The 25,894-nt window shown below is 39.9% G+C and overlaps 1 protein-coding gene across 1 annotated transcript in view; it reads left to right on the top strand.

Moving 5' to 3' along the window:
- LOC113440268 (tumor necrosis factor receptor superfamily member 6-like) overlaps positions 1-25,010 on the top strand; it is a 32,333-nt gene extending 7,323 nt beyond the window's left edge. Inside the window, exons 3-10 of the mRNA XM_026706546.2 lie at positions 2,607-2,738; positions 3,594-3,702; positions 6,848-6,921; positions 13,974-14,093; positions 16,624-16,649; positions 19,466-19,657; positions 22,052-22,103; positions 24,121-25,010. Coding sequence (XP_026562331.1) covers positions 2,607-2,738; positions 3,594-3,702; positions 6,848-6,921; positions 13,974-14,093; positions 16,624-16,649; positions 19,466-19,657; positions 22,052-22,103; positions 24,121-24,419 — 1,004 coding nt within the window. The 3' untranslated portion in view covers positions 24,420-25,010. The remainder of the gene's footprint in view (positions 1-2,606; positions 2,739-3,593; positions 3,703-6,847; positions 6,922-13,973; positions 14,094-16,623; positions 16,650-19,465; positions 19,658-22,051; positions 22,104-24,120) is intronic.
- The last annotated feature ends 884 nt before the right edge of the window (positions 25,011-25,894 follow it).

Below are 25,894 nucleotides of genomic sequence, written 5' to 3'. Positions count from 1 at the left end.
TGGTTTGCAGTGTCCAATATTGCCATCTAGCTATGAATTCTGATAGTTGTAGTTCCATTTTGCTGGCATGTGACGTACTAAAGAAAGAGGTTCCCCCAAGTAGAACATTCTGGGTGGGTATTACATGGATGTATTGATGTTTTCTTCACAGTAATGTCGAAATCATTTGCCATGACCACTTCCTGAAATGTCCTTTGACTTTCAAGCCTAGCCTTTAGTCATGTGAGGTTCTGGCGTATCCTCACTCAATTTCTAACCTTGTCTGATCCTGTTTAGCTACTTCTGCTATATTTTTTTTTTTAAGGATTGTCCAAAAGTCACGAAATGCTGTCACCTGTTCTTTTAAAAAATAAAAATGAGTAATCCTTTTAAGGAACAAATAAAGAATAGGGAGAGGTGGGCATCCTTGTACTCTGGTTTGAAGCCTGGAATTAATTCTGAAATCAATTAAATTAATTCTGGAATGAAAGGCACACTGAAGGAGAATTGTATCAAATCACGGAGGGCGTAAGTTTTATTTACATTCCTTCTACAATTGATTTTCTTTTCAAACTAAGAAATCTAGTGCTTCTGCACTTAATGAAAATATACACAGTCTGATCTGGCCATTTTTACTCGCTTTTTGACCATTTATACCACCAATTGCTTGAGATACAACAACTGTGAAATTTGAATGGAATTTTCTTCTTTTAACAAAGTCCATGTACCATGTCTTGAAAAATGTTCTCTCCATGACAATCTTGCTAACTACAGTATCCTTTTTCCTGTCGCGTAATTTGAAAATAGTTGTGCTTCCTCAATAAAATAACTAGGGTGGCAGTTTGCCAGAAATAGTTCCTTTGACAAAACCTGATACATTTAAAAAGAGACAGAAGGTACTAGAAGTCATATAGATTTCTGCTTTTTTCTCCCCAACTACTTCATTTTACCCCACCTTTTTTCCAAAGAAGAAGTCTATGTTCCCATCCCATAATCCAATGGTGGCTAACCTTTTTGGGCTCCTGTCGCGATAATTGCGCACTTGCGCTCACTCGCATGCCACTACCCAGAAGGTAATGCGCGTGGGTCCCCCCACACCCCTGCGCATGCATGCATGACCCCGCACACACCATGCATCTCTGCACATACATACATGACCCCCCCACATGCACCAAGCATCTCTGCGCATGCACACATGTCTCCTGTGCACCCTGCGCATGCGCGTTAGATACCCGACAATCAGCTGTTGGGCGGGCAGCAGGCACGCATGCATGAAAGATCTGCTCTGGGCGAGGGCTTGCATGCCAGCAGTAATGGCTCTGCGTGCCACTTTCGGCACGCATGCCATAGGTTCTCCATCACGGCCATAGCCTTTCAAGTTCTGTAAGGCAATTTCTTGCATCTTATCAATGTTACACAGCCTAAAATCTCAAAGGCTTAATGGATATTCCACCAAATCCTTTTAGGCAATTTAATCACTATAGAACAGGGGTCCCTGGTCCTGTTGGGAACTGGGCCATGCAAGCAGTAGCGAGCGTGCGAAGCTTTACTTGTGCATGTGCGGGATCTAGGTTGTGTGTGTGAAACCTTCCCCCGCTCACTCCACCATCAGTCCATGTAGCCAGAAAGCTTGGGGCTGCTGTAGAATACTGGCTTAAAATAATCCTAGTACTCATTTAAAACTAAGCAAATGTATTCCAATTTGCAAAAACTTCCTTGCTGACTGATGGGATGATTAATTCTTGCTTCCTCTGTGCAATTTTATAAGCTTGACGGTGCAACAGATTCTAGCAAAAATACATTCCCAGAACTTAGAGTTGGTATCTGGTCAGCCCATCATTTTTATAGGGCATGGATAATGTCCTTCCAGTAAGACTTTGTGATGTCCTGTAGTGAAGGCATCAAGGTATATAGTTTGTTCCTGATCACTTGTATGGTTGAATTCCAGTGTGTCCCAGGGATCAGAATCAGCAATGGCATAGCAGTTAAAGATTTCTTAAAAAGCAAATCAAGTGGGTGAAAATCTCATACATCTCATGCAAGACTAATAAAATGGATTTTGTTCATTCATTTTTAATATGTGTTTATAAAACTTAATTTGGAGTGCTCATTTTTACTATTCAGGGGCATGTTGTCATCATGCCCTACTTCCTCTGTCAACAGTGCCAATATAATTGTAACAATCTTTGTGACTATCCTGATTCAAGCAAAACATTATTTGGGGGGTGAAAAGTCATTTGCTGTGTTCAGCAAATATGATAATCTCTAATAGGAAACAGAGAAATCTGTATTTTTTATGCTTCGATACTTCAGGTGTTAATTGTTGGATGATTTTGACTACAAATGTAAATGATTTGTTAGTTCTGCTTGGCTGCTTAATTGCACAAGACTTAAACAGCAGAACAATGCAGAATTTAAATATGAAGTAATTTAACAATCAGTAATTAATCCATATTAGTTCAGATGTAAGTCCCATGGTTCCATTGTGAAAGTTCTTCATTAGTTGGCAGTCTTCTAACATGTAGTTAGAAAACAGTTGGTGGTATAAGCATATGACTGACATGCACAAACCAAAAGTGTGTAACTACATATATTTAAACATTAACTTTTGCTATCCCATATCTTAGGTACCCATGTGGAGGAATACTGTACTTTTCCAAGTACATCAACAAAATGTAAATCCTGTACAGATGGAGAAAGTTACACTGAATTTAACAATGGTCTACATCGCTGCTTACTGTGTACTGAATGCAAACCTGGTACGTTACATTCTGGACACTCTTCCTGTATTGTGTTACTTTTCAGCATCGGATTTTATAAGATTTTGCCACAATCTTATAGTGCATTATATATTGTAGAATTTTGCTAGCCTTTTACCACATTACTTCCCCGTTCTTACTTTGTTTAAACTGAGTAAGGGTTAGGTTGAAGTACTTTTTTTAAAATCCAAAGTTACCTGATCTTGGCAGTAAACTTTGTTTTTCTTAGGCTTCTCTTCCCGCCTCTTAGTTGTATAGTGTCAGCTTGAGGTCTGAATTCATCTATTTGCACAGGGATGAAATTAAATTATAATTAAGCCAATCACCTTGAAAGGTAGCTGGTTGCCTTTACTTGAATATATTCAAGCAGAAGTTAGACATTAGTTTGGATTCCTGCACTGATTGGGTCATTTAAATCAGGAGTCCCTGATTTAGTCTGTGAATCGGCACCAGTCCGCGGCATGCCAGCAACTGGTCCTGTAAACAAGCAACGCCCCCTCTGTGGGATGCAGGCAGCATGTGTAACCACACCCGCTCTGGTGGATGGAACTGGTTCCTGGTGCCCAAAAGGTTGGGAGTCACTAATCTAAATGATCTCTTCTATCTTTGATTTTAGGCTCAGGACTGTGTTTAGGAACCTGACTGCTGCCCACTGTCTCAAACTTCATTTTTCCCTGCCTCAAAACTACTCCTGCAACTCCTTCGTAATCTACCCCTTAGGAATCTTTGTCCTTTTCTATTTTGTTTCATTTTTAGTGTCTCCTGTAGAGTTTGATAAAGAACATTGTGTATATTTCTGCTTCTTTAAAAAGAAAACATTGTCCATGCTGATAAGTTTAGGAAATTCTGTTTCAGGTTACAAAATGATAGCACCTTGCACCAGGAAGAAGGACACTGAGTGTCAGTGCAATGATGGCTATTTCTGCCCTCCAGGCTGTGAGGAGTGTGTGAAATGCAAGACGCGGTATGTACACTTATGGTGCAGTTCCCTTTTATGATAGAGAGTACGTTGCACACATAAAAATACTTGCAGTAAATTGATTGCATTTAAACTAAGTTGATATTTATATGTTATATTATATCCATCCATTCATTTTCCTGGGCTAATAAGTCCCTCCAGTTGAAACCAACTCTGAGCAGTTTACAATTCCCATCTTTGTAACTCAGATTTAAAACAACAGCATATACAATATAAACAATAATCCAACAGTTGATGAAAAATAATATGTAAAAATTATGTTCAAACATAGGTTGTTGTTGTTTTTTAAATCAAGTTGAAAGCCAATATCCTTTTAATGATGATATAAAGCAGAAATTTATATATACTCTTTTCTGGGCAAAACCCACTGCCTTTGAGCAGTATGCCAAGAATTCCAGAATTAAATGTTGGTTTAATAGATTTATACTGTAGGATTATTCTCCATGTTTAATTCTACTTCTGCTGCATTAAAAAAAAATCCATCAGTTGCTACATCTGTAAAACTCTAAAAGTTGTACCTAAGGCTACTATGTTTTGGAATATCAAATTGTACATTTAATTCATAAATGTACAACATGTGCTATTTCCTAAAGCTTTTGTATAGCTCAGCCTATTAACTTTTGGATAAGTGTGCTAAAATTGGCCCTAGTGATGTTAAAACTAGATAACATGGCAGGAATGGCATATTGAAAAATTACTGGCTTTCTTATTTGCAGTGTTCACTTTTGCACATGCAGTTCTGACACATTCCACAAAATCTGCTTTTGCTGCAGATTTAACAATAATTGGGGGCTCTTGACTTAATGTAGCACTCTGTGAATGTTGCCTTTAGATGTGCGAAGACTACAGTCCAGAGAATTCCTAGTCATCAAGGCCCAACGCTTTTGAATTCATAGTGCCAGGGCAGTAGGGTTGTATTGTTTTGCCATGAATTTCCTGCATTCTGTTTCACTTCTACTTGCTTGTTGGTTTTGTTTCGTTTTTAATAGTGCTTACTTTCCTGCCTTGCTTAATCACCACCACACCAAATCGCTGTAGTCTACAGAATTTGGTCACAAGTCTTTGCATGTGTAAATTTAAGGACAAATAGAAGTTCAGAAGGCAATAAAAATAAAGATTAGTATGGAATTGGGCAGTGTATTTGATATGTGGTATATCTTATTCATTTATTGAGGTCAATTGTCATTTTTTAGAAACTAAGCAAATCTCAAAACAACAAACAACAAAAATATTTTATTTGGAAGCGACCTGGTATTGAGTATGATACTTGTCTTTATCATATATGGAATGCCACTTCCTCAACATCTCAAAAAAGGGATTGAGAGGTTTACAGTTTGTTTTGCTTGCTGAAGATTTAATACAGTCTTTAAGTCAGCAGTTTAACTCGAGTTTTACAAGAAGTGATGATTTCCTGATACAAGAGAGTGTGGAGAATAATAAATTAGGCTCATGTCCAGACAAAACATTTAACTCCTGCAAGATACCATTTTTATTTTCTAAGAAAGTTTAAGGCATTCTTTTGGAGACCAGAGATACTTTTGGAGATGATGATGATGATGGAGTAACATTTTTCTTTATAGCAGTTCAGCTTTCCTTGTTTTTTAAAAAATTGAATATTAAAATTAAACATATAAAAACTTGGTAGGGTTGGGAAGTTGGCAGGGATCAAAGGAGGTGACTATAGACACATTGGGTCTTTTGGATGCCACATTGGGCACTACTGATTTTTATGAGGAACTAAGGATTAGCTCAAGTGTTTCAGATAATTTACATGTATTTCCCAATATTGTAAGAGAAGCACCTTAGTAAATTATAATGGCAAAAAATATCAGGAGTCTGATAGCATATTTTCCAATTAATAAAAAATTCTTAAATAAAAGAGGTGCTAACAGATTCCTGATTATGTGACAACTAATTATCATTAGTTCAGACTATAGCTTCCCCACACAAAAATGTTTTCTTCCTGTGTTTTATATCAGCTCCATATCTTGTTAAAGAAACTGAATTAAAATCTTAGAAAAATTAGAACTGAGATTCTGAAATATTTTAACTTATATCTTGTGGAAAGTTAATAAAGATTCATGAGACTGTTCCCTTTGTTTCTAGATCTTATATATTTTCTGTTGGATATTTATAAAATATATATTTTATAAATCTAAAATCAGGTGATCCCTAGATTGCAAATGAAAGATTTTCTTTTTTCAGAACATAATTCTGATTCTGGGTCCTTTGACTTATATATATGGTAACAACAAAGCAAAATATCAGGTTTCAATATTTATAGAGGGTAGACAATCTCAGCTGCAGGAGGCCCCTCTGAAATTTGTTAAAATGGCCAAAATTTGGGTGGTGCTTAACAAAATTATCAAGTCCTAAAAACAGACAAAATTTATCTGGGGCCCAAATAATTGAGATGGAGGTGAGGGTACTTTGCCGTTGAGTCTTTTTTTCCTATTCCTATCCTTAAAAATAGACTTCAAAAATTTGGGCCCACATCTTGTATGAATTTACTAGATTTCTGGAAAATGGCAATGAATTATAGCTCCAGATCTTAAATATTTTCATTTCTGATTTGTATAAAATGCCATAATAAATAACAATACTGTAACCGACTGTTCTGCCTGTTAGACCAGGGTGATTTTAGCACTGTCATTCTTTTCATCATTCCATTTATGGTATTTTTGCCATTAGAGGCAATTTTGGGGAGGGAGGAATTGGTTTAATGAACAAACCTAATTTTTACCAATGTCCCATCCTGAGAGTTGGGTAAGGTTTTCTGAATGGGCCTCTTGAATTATTTTGGGGGAAATTCTGCTAAATCTCTTATTCTTCCTCTTTGACCTCCAGCAATCAGTCTCACTGTGATTTAGAATGGGCAAAATCATTATCCTAAAATAAGTTAAGCTTTTGTAAACAAAAAAAAACAATAAGATTTGAACTGTATCAGTTTCTGTAAAATTTGGCATATTTCAACCCTTCAGGTCTCAAGCTTGCCTGCAAAATGTATCCCATTATACAAAACTGAATTGTATAAATACAGTTGTACAAATACTCTGTTATTTTTCATTCGGAAGGAAGATATGCCTTCTTAAATAAACAATTTAATTTCTAAAAACATTTTAATTTCTAGGTGTCCTGAAGGACAGGTGATTATGGAAAGCTGCAATGCCACAACAGATATGAAATGTGGACCACCATATCCCGGTTAGTATTATAACGTCAAACGATAATAGACCAAATAGTTGTAAGTCAAGGACTACTATACTTTTATTTAATGACAGATTAGCATTATTGTCAGCCTTCAAGATCTTCCTCCTTTCCTTTGCTTCTTTCTGGCTGCCATGAGTAACGGGGGGTGGAAAGTGTTGCAAGTGTTAATAGCTGATATTGTATACACTGGGGAGGGTTTCTCATTCCTGCTTAGCTTTCTCTTCTCTGCGCAATTGCAAACCTTTATCTGAGTAAGCCAAGGTCAACTAATCATCACCACCTGGAGATGTCCACATGATCAAGTTCACAACTTTTAATTGGAAGAACCGTTTGAACTGTTGGGGGTGGGAACATTTCACTCCCTTGATATATGTGATGTACGTGCCTATTTCCCCAGATTCAGAATTTTCTCGTTGCTACCACTAACTTCCAGTAAAAGGTATCTTTTCTCTAATTACAAGGGTCTAAGTATTTCTTTCTTGGATTTTGAACGGAACACCAGCTGACATTATTCTGAATCTACTCTCTACCAGCCCACCCGGAGAGATAACACAATTTCTTCCGAGGAGGTCTGAACATCATGTCAACTCCAGCCAGCGACCAAGAAGACCTGGGTGCCATTGGAGGGCACGACTCGCTCCTGCTAGAGGAAGTAAGAGAAGCTGACTTGTTAGCAGAGCTCAACCTTGAGGAAAAACCAGCTGTAAAACCCAAATGGTCATTGGGAGTAGGTTGGAAGGATCCTGAGGAGCCCCCCTCCCCCAGGAGTCACCATTACCCGTCGGCGTGGAAGAGAGGAGCCAAGGCAAGAGAGGGAAAGGAAAGATTTTTTACTAAATCAAGCCAGACGCCTCATAGATGAAGCCCTCGGAGAACCACACGCTGAACAAAGGTATGAGGGAGAGGAGTGGGAGACAGCCCCAGCCAGAAGAAGCCGAACAGCCATCCCCATAAATCAACCTGGGCTAGCGCAACAGCAAGCAGCAACCCCGGGGTCCTCAGGGGAAGGAGTAATTGCCAGAAGAGGTAGAACTCCAAAGTTGCCTCTGTTGGAAGTAAAATATGGGGGGGATCCCAAAGAGTTGGGATTTTTCCTAGCACAAGTTTGGAGCTATATGGAGGGGATTTTTCCTCAGAAGCAGCCACGGTTAGATGTGTTACCAGGGCTCTGGAGGGAACAGCTGCAAAGTGGATGGTGACTTTGCATAATGATAATGCTCCCCAGCTGTTGAATTATAACCTGTACATGACTGCGCTGAGGTCAAGGTTTGAGGACCCACTGGCAGAACATAAGGCCAGGATTAAGATGAAGACCATAAATCAGGGGCGGAGATCAGTGGCCGACTACACCCAGGAATTTAGAGAACTGGTGTGTCATATTCGAGGCTGGTCCCAAGTAGCTCTGATAGAAGCATTCAAAGATGGGTTAAATGAAGATATATACCAAGCTGCATTGCCAGAAGAGACCCCAATGATCTGCAGATGTGGTACGTGATGGCAGCAGAGGTGGAAATTGTTTTAACCTGAAACAGACGTGAGGAGGCTCTGGTTGGAGCAAGCCCTCCCTTGCACATCCTCAAGAAGCCTTCAAACCCCAAAAGGGAAGGATGGCAGCAAGACTCAAGACTACTGTCTGCTTCTGATGTGGGAAGGAAGGTCACCGGGCTGCAGACTGCTGGGCCAAGTTGGCAACCGAAGGGGGCGCCAAGAGGAGAGAAAAAAACTGGAAAACCTTCAGCGAAGGATCGCGAAACGGCGCTTAAGACGAGGGAGGTTGTAGAGGTCGCCCATCCAAAGGGAGACGGGCTGGGAACTCCGACCTCCTCTGAAGAGAGTGACGTCAATTCGGAAGATGACTCATTGGTAAGTCCAAACAAGGGCCCTATGACCATTCCAGTGCAGTTAACGGTACCTGTATCGGGGGCCAAGGGGGAAATGCCGGTCTTGCTAGGCTCTGGGTGCACAAGATGTGTGATCAGCCCGGAAGTAGTACAGAAGATGGGCTTAAGACTAAAACCTTTAAAAACGCCCATAACCTGGATGGATCAGTGGCGGGGGGTGGTCCTGCACATTTCATAACGGAACCCATAGAAATGACAATGGGGAAGCATAGCGAGACTCTATGTTTTATTGTGGCCCCTGGGATGGAACAGCTGCTAATGCTGGGATTTCCCTGGCTCTGGAAATGGAACCCCCACATCAATTGGAGAAGAGGGTCATTACGTATATGTACCGAACAGCGCCTGGAAGGGGAGGGGCGTTCTCAACCAAAACTCCAGACTCCTATTGACCTAGCTTTCATGGGCACTGAGGAACTGAAGGGGGAGGAGAAAATTCCGAAGGAATATTGGGACTTAAAGGAAGTATTCAGTGAAAAGGCCTCGGATGAACTTCCCTCTCATCGTTCAACAGATTGTAGTATTGAATTTTTACCCGGGGTGAAACTCCCGAAACCTAAGCTGTACTTGATGACACTGCGGGAATTAGAAGAGCTGCGGTCTTTTATCGATAAAAATTTGAAACGTGGTTTCATCCAGCCCGCTAGACCCCGGGTAGCAGCCCCAGTACTGTTCCGTGAAAAGAAAGCTCCTTTCGCTTATGTGTTGATTACAGAAACCTAAACGCCATTTCCGTAGAAAACATGTACCCCCTCCCCCTGATGAAGGACATGCTGGCCCACCTGGCCGAGGGGAAGATTTTTACGAAGCTCGACTTGAGAGAAGCGTACTACCGGGTTCGAATTAAGGAAGGGGACGAATGGAAAATCGCTTTTAACTGCCCGATAGGTTGTTTACAGTTCCGTGTTCTTCCATTTAGCCTATAGGGGGCTCCAGTATTTATGCAGATGATTAATCAGGTTTTACATGAACATTTATATAAGGGGTTTTTGGTCTACCTTGATGATATCCTTATCTACACGGAGACCTGGGATGAACATGTGAAGCTAGTGCGGTCAGTCTTAAAGAAACTCTGAGCCGCTAAGTTGTATGCTAAATTGTCCAAATGTGAGTTCCATCAGGAGAAAATTGACTATTTAGGGTATCGCATCTCACATGAGGGCATAGAAATGGATCCAGGGAAGGTGCGTGCCGTGTTGGAATGCCCCCCCCCCGCACCAGAAAACAACTTCAGAGTTTCTTGGGATTCGCCAATTTTTACCGGCAATTTATCCCAGCTTTTGCAAAGATAACACTGCCTATCACAAACCTCCTAAAAACCAAAGGGGAGGCAAAACCAAAACCTAGTAAGCCACTGGAGTGGTCCATGGAATGTCAAGCGGCCTTTGAAAAGCTGAAACGACTGTTTTCTGCTGAACCACTGCTAAAGCACCCGGACATGGATGCTCCTTTCGTAATCCAGGCCGTTGCGAGTGATGTGGCGGTTGGAGCGGTATTGCTGCAAATCAATGAGAAGGGGATTTTACAACCCTGTGCATATACGTCCCGTAAATTATCTGAAACTGAAAGAAGGTGGGCAGTGTGGGAAAAAGAGGCTTTTGCAGTTCGTTGGGCACTACTCACTTGGAGACATTTCTTGGAAGGAGCAAAACACCCGTTTGGGGTGTGGACCGACCATAAGAATTTGGAGGCCTTGAAAATGCCTCGGAAGCTGACCCCCAAACAAGTTAGCTGGGCTCAGTACTTTAAACGGTTTAATTTTTCATTGAAGTACATTCCAGGCAGGAGGAACTTCATGGCGGATGCTCTATCTAGACTACCTCAATATAATAGTGCTTGCCAGGAAGTAGTACAGCCGATTGTCCCAATCGAACAGTTGACAGCTCTAGTAGTTACTAGAGCCCAAAAGAAGAAGAAGGAAGTGGATCTATTGAATGATTTGACTGCGCAATTAAAGGATGCTCTAAAACTCGATGATTGGTTCCTGGCTCATTCGAATAACTGTACAGTTAGAGATGGCCTGGCCTGGGTGGGAACCAAGTTATATGTGCCAGAGGAACTGAGGAGCCAAATCTTACAACAGGCTCATGATTCTAAAGCAGCTGGTCACTTTGGGTTCGTGAAAACCTTACACCTAGTTAAGCGGCAATTTTGGTGGCCTGCTTTGAAGAAGGACATTGAAACCTATGTGACTAGCTGTTCTATTTGTGCATCAGCCAAGAGACTTCCTGGTAAGCCAGCAGGGTTGTTACAAAATGTGGCTAGACCAACGGCTCCATGGAAGGAAATTTCTATGGACTTTATAGTGGAATTGCCCAAAAGCGGGGAAACACAGTTATTTGGGTGGTAACTGATTTGTTTTCTAAGCAAGTACATTTCATACCTTGTTTGAAGATTCCATCTACAAAAACGTTGGCTAAACTGTTTATATTGCATATCTATAGATTACATGGGGTTCCTGAATGCATAATCTCTGACAGGGGTGTTCAATTTACCTCGAACTTTTGGAGGAAGTTCCTGAAGTTATTAGGCTCCGCCCAGGGATTAAGCTCCACCCACCATCCCCAGACCAATGGGGCCTGTGAGAGAACTAACGCGGTATTGGAGCAATACCTTAGATGTTACATAAATTATCAGCAAGATAATTGGACTGACCTATTGCCATTCGCTGAAGTGGCATATAACAATTCTATCCATAGTAGTACTGGATTTACCCCCTTCGAGGTGGCGTCGGGACAAGACTTTGTACCCATACCTGAGCTCCCTTGTGAGAGGCCTAGTATTCAGTCATTGGATGAATGGATAACACAACTCCAGCTTAATTGGCCAGTCATTTGTAAAGCATTGGATGATGCACACCGCGCTCATAAGAAATTTGCAGATAAAAAGAGGACTCCACAAAACCCATATCAAGTGGGCGATAAAGTCTTTTCGTCCACCAGATTTCTACAAACCACTCAAAAGTCAAAGAAACTGGTCCTAAGTATGTTGGTCCTTTCTCGATTGAACGAATTGTAAACCCTGTGACAGTCCAATTGAAATTGCCTAAAAGCCTTCAACGAATTCACCTGGTTTTCTACGTTAGTTTACTAAAACCTGAACATACTTCTGATCTGAGACCAACCCAGACTGACCCTCCTGTACCATTGCTTATTGATGGTGAACAACATTTTGAAGTTAAAGAGAATTCTAGACTCTCAACGACGGAGGGGTCAACTCCAGTATTTGGTTGCTTGGAAGCATTTTCCTTTGTCCCAGGCGGAATGGGTCAATGAAAAAGATGTTAGAGCCCCTAAGCTTGTCAGAGCATTTCATTCTAATTATCCTGATAAACCCTAGATACGTGTCTCTTTTATGTTAATGGGTTATTAAGTTGTGCCTTTTATCTTTCCCTCTTTTACAGGACTAACGTCTTTTTTCTAGGAGGGCCGAATGTCAGCCTTCAAGATCTTCCTCCTTTCCTTTGCTTCTTTCTGGCTGCCATGAGTAACGGGGGGTGGAAAGTGTTGCAAGTGTTAATAGCTGATATTGTATAAACTGGGGAGGATTTCTCATTCCTGCTTAGCTTTCTCTTCTCTGCGCAATTGCAAACCTTTATCTGAGTAAGCCAAGGTCAACTAATCATCACCACCTGGAGATGTTCACATGATCAAGTTCACAACTTTTAATTGGAAGAACCGTTTGAACTGTTGGGGGTGGGAACATTTCACTCCCTTGATATATGTGATGTACGTGCCTATTTCCCCTGATTCAGAATTTTCTCGTTGCTACCACTAACTTCCAGTAAAAGGTATCTTTTCTCTAATTACAAGAGTCTAAGTATTTCTTTCTTGGATTTTGAACGGAGCACCAGCTGACAATTATAATTCAAACAACGGGAAGACTGCAAAATCAACTTCAAGTGATTTTGTTTTGCAGTTGTCCGAGTTGAAGGAGAAGCAGCTCATGCAGGACAGGAGAAGTGTGAGGTCCCCACCTAATGACTGGATAGCTGGGGCTACTGTCATTAAACAGTATGGTCAATGTTTCACTTAAGGACTTCTTTGTTTATCAGTGAAAATTCTAGCCCCAATTAGAGTCATAACCCAAACACTTGCTGCAGTCTATTTTGGAAAAATACCAGGCTGAGAGGTTCCTTAATCTGGTACATTAAAAGAGTATGGCTAGGATATTTTCCTTCCCGTTATTAGTACATTACTTCTGTTTTCTCTCTGTTGGGAAGAAGCTGCTACCTTTTTGGAATTAAACCCCAACCAGCCTTAGTATTGTTAGAAATGTAAGTCACCTAACAGTTATTTGGGTTGGAAATATATAAACTAGGATAGACATTTTAATACTATGCCTTTAAGAGAATACTAAATCTGTAATTGGGTGTGGTTTCTCAAACGGCCATAAGATGGAGCCAGAAACCTGGGTTGTTTAGTCTGTCTCAGTGAGTTTCTGTTCCTTTCTGTTGGAGAGTATTACCGTTCCTCCTAATGACTGTTACTGATTGTTGATATAAGTTTGTTACTGAACTGTTTCTGATACTGGACTTTGATATTTGGATTATCCCTGAACTGAAAACTGTGAATGACTTGGACTGCTTGTTTGGACTGTGCTTAAACGTTTATTGGAAGTAAAAACCTACATTTACTGTACAGTGTATCTGTGTGCTGTGTGTATATTATTCAACATTACTCTCACTACGTCTCCCTGTATGCGCTCATTCTCCTAACGGGGAATTACCTCAACAAGTATGATCAGTGGCAAAAGGTTATTGGAGTTGTAAGTCAAATGATTTGGAGGACACCAGATTATCTTCTGTATGGACGTGGGCATGCCTTCTCTTCCTTTACATTGTGCTCCAGAAATAATTTTGTAAGTTTCTGTAAAGCTCTGGCTAATTTTGTTTCCCAAAGCAGTTGCCTGGATTTATTCATTATGGTAAATCATGATTTGCAAAATTACGTTTTCCTGAATAAACAAGAATACATTGGGTATATGCAACATGCTTAGCCATAAACAATCTTCAAACTAATGGCAAGGTTCATATAGCTGTACCATTATCTATAAATCTAACCTCCATTCTTGGCATGTTATGAGTGCATACGTAGAAGAGTTCCATTATCTTTAATTTGTTTAAAGGCTTCCTATTTTGTCTTTTAGAAGCTTCAGCTGCCTCATTTCCATGGGTTTGGATCATACCTGTTGTTTTACTTGCACTGGTTCCCTTGGTGGTTTGCATCATATATAAATGGAGAAAACACAATTCTGTAATGAAGAAAGGTAATTTCCTGATGAATTGCTAAATATGAAATACTTAGCTATCTAACATTAAATGAACCAAAGTACAGAAAAATTGGGAGACCCAAAGCAGGAAACTGTGTGTGCTAATTTGTGAGTTGGATTTGCACATTGTGTTTAGCTGTAGTTTGCTTAACTAAGGTTGGCTGAATAAGTATCAATTGGCTGGATGTTCAGATTGCACTAAAATGTGCATATAAGATGTAATAGCTGGCTTCACACAACATGCTAAGCCAATTGGAGAAATGTACATATTTGCTGGAGGCCTATGAGGTTAAAACATATGTGAATTACAAACTGGAAGCTGAAAATGCTTGTTTCAAAACTTGATTATTGGGATGGATATATTAACATAAAGTAAACCTTTCTTTTAAAGAATCCTCACCCATGGGACAAAGATTGCTTAGTTCCTCTTACCCATTAGCCTCCTTTGTGCCAACCCATGGTCCATTGCATAAGGTTGCAATCCTGTCCAAAGTTCTTGCAGAATGCAGGATCAGAAATTTCAAAGGAAGAAGTACAATAATCAGACATGATATTCTTCCTATTAAAATCGGAATTCTGTTTTTTGGGGGAATTGCCCCCCCCCCTTTTACCCCCTCTTCTCCTCCTCCTTCCCCTCCCCATTCGGAGGCCCCCTGAGTCAGGAGTTGCTACCGCCGGCATGGCTCCAGTCCCGCATTGCCTCAGGAAGGGAAAGGCGAAAAGGAAGAGCCGCGGTGGCGCTTTGCAACGGCAGCAGCGGCACCAGAGCAGACCAGCTGTCTCTCCGTCTGACGGCCTCAGCTGAATCTCTGCCTCCCAGCGTGCTTGGTCCGCCCGCAGGCTTCCCCGGCCCCTTGCCAAGCGGGTTTTCCACCCCAGTCCAACAGGGCCCTCACTGCCTTCCCCTCGCTTGGCCGGCCGGGCTCCTTGGGCAACCCGGGCTGTCTCGTGCCAAGAAGCACGCTGCCAGGCGGGGGCCACATGGGGCAGGGCAACACGCCACCTCCCAGCCCTGGAGAGGGAAAGCAGTGGGCGCTCCCCGGGTGGCAGCCTCGGCCCCGCCACCAGGGGAGCAGCTGCCCAGCTCTGGAGCTGATCCACACCTGACCATCTGGAAAGGAAGGGTGTGTGGCGTTGGTGTTGTGTGTGCAATTTCTTGGCACGCAGCACGGGGTCTCTTTTGGCCGGCCCCAATTTTTTTTTTTTTTTCAGAGGGGAATATCATGGCTGAATAATGAACAGCTATACATTTAATTGGAAGACCAGGGCTGATAACAGTATTAATGGAATGAGAGGAATCATCAGGTTATCAAGTCAGCTAGCTTTAAATAAGTGATCCCTTATTTAGCAGTGAAATCTTGCCATTTTCCCCGTACAAAGATTTGATATGGATATTGCTCGCTTACTGATGGTGCAGGTAATCCTCAACCTATGACCACAATTGAGCCCCAACATTTATATTGTTAAGTAAGTTTTGCCCCATTTTACAACCTTTCTTGCCACAGTTGTTAAGTGAATCACTGCAGTTGTTAAATTAGTAACACAGCTGTTAAGGGAATCTGGTTTCCCCATTGACTTTGCTTGCCAGAAGGTCACAAAAGAGGATCACCGGACCCCAGGACACTGCAACCATTATAAATATGAACCAGTTGTCAAGCATCCAATTATAAATCATATGACCCTGGGGGAATGCTGCAACGGTCATAAATGTGAAAAACAGTCCTCAGTCACTTTTTCAGAGATGTTGCAACTTCAAACAGTCATTAAACGAACTGTTGTAAGTCGAGGACTACCTGTATTTGGTACCAGGAATTCCATTGCTAAGCAACACAATCATAAGGCAAAACATGGCCCCACCCCAACTTATGAGAGTAGTCCTAAGGTAAAGGTTCCCCTCACACATACGTGCTGGTCGTTTCCGGCTCTAGGGAACGGTGCTCATCTCCGTTACAAAGCCAAAGAGCCAGCGCTGTCCGTAGATGTCTCCGTGGTCATGTGGCCGGCATGACTAAGTGCCAAAGGTGCATGGAAAGCTGTTACCTACCCACCAAAGTGGTCCCTATTTTTTCTACTTGCATTTTCTACGTGCTTTCGAACTGCCAGGTAGGCAGAAGCTGGGACAAGTAATGGGAGCTTACTCCGTTACGCGGCGCTAGGGATTCGAACCACCGACCTTTCTGATCGACAAGCTCAGCGTCTTAGCCACTGAGCCACCACGTCCCCTTGAGAGTAGTCCTAGTGACCTTTATTAGGCAAATCCCATCAGGCTGCAGTATTCAACAGTCGTGTGATCCCCATTTTTGACATCCTGCCAGCTTCCCCACTGACTTTATTTGTTGGAAACTGCCCATGAAGATCACAAATGGCCATCGCATGATCGGAGGAATGCTGTGATGATTGCAGCTAGGACCTGTCATAAATCCCCCTCATTCAGCACCATGGTAACCAAATAGTTTCTGGATGATTGAATGTTAAGTGAGGACTATCTGTATACTAATGTGTATTTTTCCTATACTTTTCTCTCCAGAAAACGAAGAATTCACAGACCATTTGGTAAGCATTTGTGTACTTAATTTTTAAGGGAGTATAACTAATGTTTTTAGCTTGCTTCTGTCCTGCCAAAATGATGAGAAGTTTACAAGAAGCAATACAGCCAGCTTTTCTTCTCAGATAGTAGTTTTGTAAAACTGATAGTATGAATAGTTACTGGGAAGACATCAACGTTTTATTTTCATGTATAACAAGGCCAATTAATGATGCGCATGAGAAAAACAGCCTTGTTTTTCATCTTTCACTACAAGCTGCATCTTCAGCGGGTTCTAATATCACATGGACCTCTAGCTTTCTTTGTGCCCCACCAGTGTATTTTCCCTCCACATTAATTTTTAATGCCACATGGGGAATAACCAGAACATCAGCACTCAAATGCCTCTGCTGTCACAACACCAATTCTACAGTCACTGCATTGGCGACCAATTCCAACCATTAGATTCCAGCCCCCAAATAAGTGTTGGTTTGTCATTGATAAAATCCTATATGGCTTAGCTCCATATTATCTTAGGACCCATCTTGTCCAGGTGAAATCTGCCTAGCCTATGCATTTGGGGAGGAAGTGATTGCTTAGGAACCCACCTCTTCAAAGAGTAAAGGAAAAAGGATATGTAAGCCTCTGTAGCTGTCCCTCTGTTTTGGAACATTAATCCAGAAAATACTCATACTTTCTTAGTATGATAGCACAATAGTATACCTGTGTACTTCCATGCCAATCCCCACCCAATGGGTTAACCATTGTTGGTTCTCTAGGAACCAGGGGTCAGTCAGTAAGGTGGTTTTCAGGGTTTGGGTCAGGTCAGTCGTGACAGAGTTTGGTCCCCCCCTTGGCTTGTTGCTCCACCTCAATCTTCACTGCTGGCTGGACTAATTACCTGGCATATGAATAGAGCCAGTCTGGCAGGGTCCCCATCATGGGTGGCCTTCAGGTGTGGTGGGTTCCTGGCCCATGGCTGCGGCTGCCAATAGCCTAGAGAGGCCCCTTGTCCCCAGGAGGCCACACCAGACTGCTGATGGTCAGGTAGTTGAACCCCAGTCCCAGCAGCAGCTGTGGAATTTCCCCCACTCTCCAGCCGCCTGCGCTGCCAGACCTTCCAATACAGCCCCCTCCCGCCACCATGAGTACTCCGCCAAAGTACTCATACTTTCCTCACTGATTTTTCTGCAGTCATCAAAATGACCCAGTTTTAGCAGGTCTCTGCTGATTATTAGATGTTCAGTTGATGTTCAGATTAGAGCAACTGTAATTGCATTAACTTATTAATTAATCAAAGTTATGTGACCATCCATCTCATAAATTATGACTCTGGGTGGAATATAACGATCTTCTAAAACAATAGTTACCTAAAACCATGAAATTGTTAAAAAAAACTTTAAAAACAGAACTAAACAAGAAAAAAAAAAACAATAGATGTAGGAAGTAATAATGGAACCACCTCACGAGTTCACCAGTCCCCCGGGTACCCAGGTCTGCTGACATAACAAATCTTGAGGGATCTTTGGAAGTTCAGGGGTAATGAGGCTGATCTCATCTCTTGGTGGGATGGAAGGGGGAGGATTCCGCAAGGTGAACACATCAGAAGAGGCCTGCTACCCAAGGCCCAACGAAGGTGGCTCCCTGGACAACAGAACCCATGACATGTCCATTCTATTAGATCTGGAGAAGCAGGCAGATGAAATTGGGGAGAGCAATGTATTTAATTTTAATTTTATTCATTGTGTGGAGCAAATTGTATTTGATTTTTGTTTTGGCCCAACTGCTTGTTGGATCATTTAACATGCTCCAGAAATGGGGTTTATACCTGAATGACAATGTTCCTCATAGATGGCCAACTACTCTTTACTTATAGAGACGTGGCCAATGACCTCTTTTCAGCAAGTAAAAGCATGAATTATAGTTCTATGGATTTTTTTAATCCCTTCAAGGTACAGACTTTAAAATAAGCATACAGATAAACTATTACTTACTTACTCAAGAACAAATAAACGGACTTTGGAAAATAATTTATCCTTTTGAAATGCACACACCTTGATATACTTTGGTCCTTTCTTCAGATTGTCATTGTTATTTGTGGTAAACATTTCAGGATCAAAATCGTTTCCAGACATGTAGTGTAGATATCTTCATTTGACTTGAGAAATTGAGCACTTCATTTCCACTGACATTTTTAATTGCCACATTATTCAGACTATTTTTTATCTGTTTGTGTTTTGTCTGGCTCCTTTTACAATTACTTTTTATTAGGAATTGAGGTCAGAAAATTTGCACCGTTCCCACCCCAAGTCCATTTCTTGGATGATGTCAGGTTAGGAACCAAGTCTGATCTCCAAGCTTTTGAATCACGATGCCTAAAAAGATACATCACTGGCTGCACACATTACACAATTACACTTTGGAACTATGACTTTTAATAGGTGGCTATTAGTTTAGACACATTAAAATCAAATAAGATGCCTCACAGCACTGCTCTTTTCAGCCTTGGGTTGCAAGAAGTATGCTCAGCAACAACCTGACATAATGGAGTCGTCAGGGCCAAAATATTCAGGCCATTTTTTGCAGTTTGGGGAAATTTCAAGTGTCAAAATTTGTGTCTTAATTTTTGACCTTGGGGCACAATGGAGACTTCATTGCTGACCTAGGCTATAAACACTTAGGTGGAAGAGAATTTAACTAAATTAAATGGAGAGGCATTTTTAATGTGTAACATTGTATTATTAACATGCAGCTCCCTTTGAACATTTCTAGAAATTCAGACTTTTTTTAAAAAAAAACAACAATTACTATTTCCTACCAAAAGGGTTATTTCTTTATTTTGCAGATACCTGATGGCAACGAGAATGTAAACTCTACAATTGAAGGCACTGCTGTTTCTCAGGACAGACTGCCTGAAACTGCGAAGAGAGAGAATTTGGAGATGGACAATAGGGAACAAGACCTTCCAAATAGGCCACCTGTGTCATCATCAGTCAAGGTTGTTTGTTCAAGTGGGCAGTCCAGTGGAAGGAATGATGTAGGTATTTTTCAGTAGAAAATTGCTAGATAATTAATAATTACTACTGTTCTGTGGGTTCTTCCAAAGCAGAACAGTTTGAAATAGTATGTGTTCACTTACAGTGCGACCTTTTATGAATATATTAGGCCCATGTGAGGAAACTCTTTGTCTTGAGAAAACATTATGCGTCACAGAAACAACACAGTTCTCCTCAAAGTGGTTTGTGCTGTTTAGTGGTCTCCTCTGGTGGATGGCCTGAAGAAGTGCATAAGCAGCACATGTGGGCAAACCTCTTTAGGCTACTGAAACTGCTGGATGAAGGCTTAGAAATGAGGCAAAGCAGCATAGTTACTTCTAATTTTAGATGCCAGTGGAGATGTGTGGCTTTTTAAAGCAAATTAAAAATGTTGGTTCACACAGATATTCACTGAAGGAAAGCAACCCCTTGAAATTTTATATAGCCATAAAAACATATAAGATAGGTTAGAGAAAGAAGATAGGTTAGAGAAAGACAATTATAACATAAGCAGGTAGAATTTCATCTAAAAATACCGGGTGAAACTTGTAGTATTTTGAAATAGCAGCAGAGGGCGGAATACAGTAACTTATAGCAAAAGGACCTGCTTAAATAATAGAATTCTAGCAATTGATGTGGAAGGATTTAGATGCTTTTGTTTTGCAAAGCCATTTGCCACATTAGGAATTTGCTGTGTTTCCATGGCCGGAAATAACTGGATATAGGCAGACATTAAGCAGTAAAAACGATAACTGCTTGCCTTCGTCTGCTATTTTGACTGCTAGCTAAAAAGGTTCACAAAGGAAATTCAAACCCAGTTTTTCTAGTGTGTGCCAGTATGATGACTAAGATCAGTTTTGACAGGTTCTGAACAACTTTATGGGAAGAGATATTTCCTGAGGTATTCTGGCCTCAAAATGGCCACCCAACCTCAAAGTCAATTTCAATATTTCTGTTTAGAACTGTGTTATTAATAGCAACATTTGCATCCTTCATACTTTGGATTTGTAACTTATCACTCTATGCTTTAACCCAAGCCTTTGCCTCCACAATAGTGCTTCGCCATTGTTATTCTAGTAGTCAAAATGGACCTAGAGATGCTATAAGAAACACGGTTTTGAAACATAGTTAGAATGTAGGAAAACACTTCTGATCTTGATACCTGCCTCTTTATTATCTGCTTTTTTGCCATTCTATCCCTTAAAGTGAGCTTTATATAGTAACTGCAGCCTTTAAAGGTTACCCCCTTCCCAAATATGATTTCATTGAGGACAGGAAATATTGGTATATTCCTTTTAGAGTATATTCAAAGTACAAAACAGCTTAAAGCAGGAAACCTTATACCTCTGCCCAAAAATTCCTGGTAGAATGTTCTTTTACTGTTACTATTTTAAAACTATTATTTTCTGTTGCATTGCCCTGGCCCTAGCATCTTCTGCAACTCCCATTAAGGATTCCTTCAGAATTCTCCAGCAGAATGCAAATTAATTCCACACCATCAATTATTTCATAAGAAAAAAAAAATACAAACATTTCAGAAGAACATTCTTGCCTCACACTCTTCCCCTCCATGGTTTCCTGGAAAGACACATTTATTTTTGTAACATGGGATTTGCATGCTATTTTGGATGAGCTTCATAAATAAACATATTGCACAAACTTTCTTACTGGGTGCCAGGGAGATAATAATTAAAATTTCTATTTAGCAAAGGAGATGAAGAGCCCTCTTAAAAGTTGTTTATCAGTAGTAAATTTCCCACTTACAGATCTGGTCAACAAATAACACTCAACTATAATATGATTTTTTCATACTGGCTTTTATGGCCGCTGTCAGTGTTGTGGCAATAAGGTTCCAGGCTAACAGGCTGTGATCTAATAGATATCCTGATGTTTTGCCAGCAACCATGTCTGGCATTTTCAGAGGCAAAGTAATCTGCTGTGCAGTGCACTTCTTGTCAGGTCACAGGCAGCTGCGCAGGAACTGAATGAGCTCACTTTACTTCTGAAGATGCTAGTCACAGTTGCTGGCAAAATGTCAGAATATCAGATAATTAGACCACAGCCTATTAGCCTGTGCATTCATCGCTATGATGTGATTTGCTTGCTTTCAGCTTAGCATGTGATACATGTTTTGTACTTTTTCTCTCTTTTTTCTAGTAGCGTAAAAAAAAAAAAGCGTCATCTTATGTTGAAATTTAAAGTTTAAGTAGAATCTGAGAAACAGAAAGGTTGCTTAAATTTTGTCAGCTATACTTTGGAATCCATTTAATAATTTTCACTATGTTTCTCTGATTATCTGTTTAATCTGTAAAAAACAAGTTTGCTGTGTTGAGTCAAATTTTATGTTTTTTTAATACTTTGAATTACAACAGATCATCCTTTTTAAAAAATTTCAGGTACAAAGCTCGAACAAACCTGCAGTAAGGATTAAAACTTCTCATATGGAAAGTGAGTAGATCAAATAACTGTTTTACAGATTATCATCCAATAAGTCATATTGAACAACACATCGTAATTCAAGCGCAAACAAATATGTTAACATTGACAATTAAATTATATTTTCAATTGTTGATAATTTAAATTAATCTCCTAAATCGAATAAACAGCAAAAGCCTCTTGAGCAAATATGTAATTGATGCATTCATTGGACATCATATTAAGAATGTCATAACGATTCTGTTCTGAGTGTAAGGGGATACGTAAATGTCTCAATCATCTTCTTGAAATATTCCTGAAGTATTAATTCCATCCAGTAGTTTTAAAGTGTTCATGCTACTAGTTGGATTCTCAGTTCCCATAAGTCATGAGTCCCCAATCCCTGGATTTTGGCTCACTACAGAGTCATGAGCTGTTCAGAACTGGGCTGCAGAAGTGATGGGTGACTACGCATGTGTGCGTGTGCTCTCCATTTGCACAAGTGGCAAACGTGCAAATGGAGATCAGTGCACTTGCTGGTGGCTCATGCAGAACCATCCACTCTCCCTGTCCCCCTCCTAGTCTGCAAAACCAGAAAGGTTGAGGGATTGTGCCATATGTACAACTCTGCTCATAGGATGTCCTTACTGTTGCATTTTTTTAAAACTTCTCCTATACTTCCCCATTAAAAGCTGTTTTAGAAGTCTGAGGATCTTCCAGAATAGTGGAGATTGTTGTTGGGAACTAAATGAGAAGCTGAAATTTGTATTCAGTTTGCCTCTTTTTAGAGAACAGATCATGATGATGATGATGGTGTAGAAATTGATATAAAGGTCTGAATGCTGAGAATTGTATACATAGAAGCAATGAGAGGCAAAGAGGCTTTTCACTGAGATGGAATACCAGCTTTGATTAGCTTCTGCATCCTGCCTTGTATATGTGGAGATAAAGCAGTACACTCACTTAGTGCATTCTCTGATTTTTACTGTGTAGTGGAATGTTATGTGGATCTGTGTATGTGTATGTGCTGCAGCTGCTGCTCTTGTGCGATAATCTCAGCCAAATTTATGACCGCACATTCCTAACTATAATAAATTTGTAGTATCCATTAATTGCAAATTATAATTGCAATTTAGGGTGAGAATTCACCTTAATAATCATATGTAGTTAATTTTGCTAAAGCTATTTACCCAAAATATATAATTTCAAATAACTCAATGTGAAAATAAATATTTGGTGCTGGAACATCACTTTAAGAACTGGTGGGAAAAAAATGTTCTGTTAATTTTGTAAGTTCTGAAAAGGGTTTTAGTATTTGAATAGCCCCTTCTTTGTCTTCTCTCTGGCAAGGAAAGATACTTTTATTCTAACAAGCTAATATCTCGTTAGTGCATTTTTAAAAGTATTTTTTGCAGTTTGTTATAATTATCCCAATTGTTGTAAGCTTTCTTAAATGGCATGATTTGGGAGTTGTTTGTCATACAAGGTAGTCCTTGACTTACAGTTCATTTAGTGACCATTCAAAGTTACTGAAAAGCACTGAAAAAAGTGACTTATGCTTTTCACAACTGTTGCAGCATCCCCATGGTTTCATGGTCAAAATTCAGGTGCTTGGCAGGTGATTCATATTTATGACAGTCGCAGTGTCCTGGAGTCATGTGATCCCCCCTTCTGACAAGCAGAGTCAATGGGGATTAGAAATTCACTTAATAACCATGTTATTAACTTAACAAATGCAATGATTCACTTAACAGCTGTGGCAAGAAAAGTCATAAAATGGGACAAACTCACTTAACAAGTGTTTCATTTCAATTGTGGTCATAACTCAAGGACTACTTGTACTTTTTTAAAAAAGAAGAAGGAATGCATGCTTTCGAAAATTAAAAATTCAGCCAATGTAGCCGAAAGCCAAATATATACATTGAAGAAAAATGTGACGTTTGTCCTGAAGGTCGTTAAATCTGAACTGCAGCATAAGTATATAAGCTTGTGAACCATGTAAAAATTCATTTTTTAAAAAAATCTAACATACATTTTTATTGCATTGCAGCATTGGAGAAGGCTTATTTTCAAATAAAGGACCTGGTGGGATCAGATTATTGGAATAAACTTATGAGGAAATGCGGCTTATCAGACAATGACATAGATAACATAAAGCATGATAATGCTCAACATTTTGATGAACAGCATCATCAGATGTTAAAAACTTTGCGAGACAGGAATGGACTTGTTGCAGCTTTTCATAAAATATTTGCTGGACTGGAAGAAATGAACCTTTATGGTATTTATGAAAATATAATAAAAGAACTAAAACACAAAGATTTAATAATAAAGGAAGCTGAAGACTAATTTAGTTTTTCTTTCTTTCTTTTTGACTATGCAAAAACTGGACAGAAAACAGTCTGTCTTTTTACGCATCAATTTATTATAGCACATGTATCCTCGGCTGAGGATGTGTAAATGGACAACACAGTTGTTGAAAGAAATATGGATCCTATTTGGGAAATGAAATGCATATCTGAGTGGGTGAATTTTGCAACATAAAAACTTTACAATGGATAATGCAGGAACCAATAGGAGCTTGGTCAGTATTTGGAAATTACAGGTTTATGTGATTCTGTACTGTCCTCTATAAAAATGCTATTGTGACCAAAATTCAGTGTTCAATATTACGTGAACTGCTCACAGCAGGCTGAAGCTGGATATAATAGTTTTCAACAGAATCAGAATCAGGTAATCTGTTGGGTAGGTGGAATTTAACTGTAAAACTTCTTGAAATATAATCCACTGGAATCAGGCTGGAACTGTGTTCGCATTTGCTACTATAGTATGAAATGTAATATTTCATTTGTGATCTTATATCCAAAGAGACAACAAATGTGAACAGTGTCATATTCTGTACTTTTTGTATGTATTTTCTAATAAAAAAAATAGTTCTGATTCCTTTATTGCGTATGTCAATGGGAAACGGGCCAGGGAATGAAATGAAAATGGAGTGGAGCAAGGAATAATTTTAAATAGTATGGATAGCACTTGTACATTTCCAAGAATTCCACATAGTTTGCCTAGGAATACATATCATGTGCAGATCATTACAGCTTATTCAACAAGCCATAGCTTCACATACCATGTGAAGCTATGGTTTGTTGAATAAGCTGTAGTGATCTGCATAGTCACCATCATTGGCTTCATACCATATGCTAAAACAAACCAGATTATTGCTTAGTATTAATCTTGTCATCTATTAAATTTATTACTAGGACACAATTTCATTCTTATAAACTAAGGACCATACATTTGTTAGTTTTTATAATTACTCTTAATTTTGGAAGAAAATTATACCAATTACCAAAAAATGCACAATATGAAAATTTTTAGACTATTATACCATATATGGGATATTATTTTGGTCCAATTGTATCATAACACTGACAGATGTTCTGCCAGCAGAATACATTATTATGCCTATAAATACTCTGCATACGATTGAAAACTATCCTGAATGCCCGGGGAAAACCCCTGAATCAGAACTGAGGTGATAGAACAAAACTAAAACTTGCACTGAATAAGGTGGTTCTTGACTTAGAACAATTAGTGACCATTTGAAGATACAACATCACTGAAAAAAGATTTATGAATGTCTTTCACTTGCAGCATCCCTTGGTCACAATGAAAATTCAGATGCTTGGCAATTGATCCATATTTATGATGGTTGCACTTACCCGGAGCCGTGATTACCTTTTGTGACCTGATAAGCAAAATCAACAGGGAGACCAGATTCACTTAGCAACAACCTTGTTACTAACTTAACAATTGCAGTGATT

The sequence above is a fragment of the Pseudonaja textilis genome, chromosome 1, assembly GCF_049901715.1.
Source record: "Pseudonaja textilis isolate UNSWEBS1 chromosome 1, rPseTex1.2, whole genome shotgun sequence".
Lineage (NCBI taxonomy): Eukaryota > Metazoa > Chordata > Lepidosauria > Squamata > Elapidae > Pseudonaja > Pseudonaja textilis.
The sequence above is the reverse complement of the archived record's forward strand: the minus strand, read 5'-3'. Positions and strand labels throughout refer to the sequence as shown.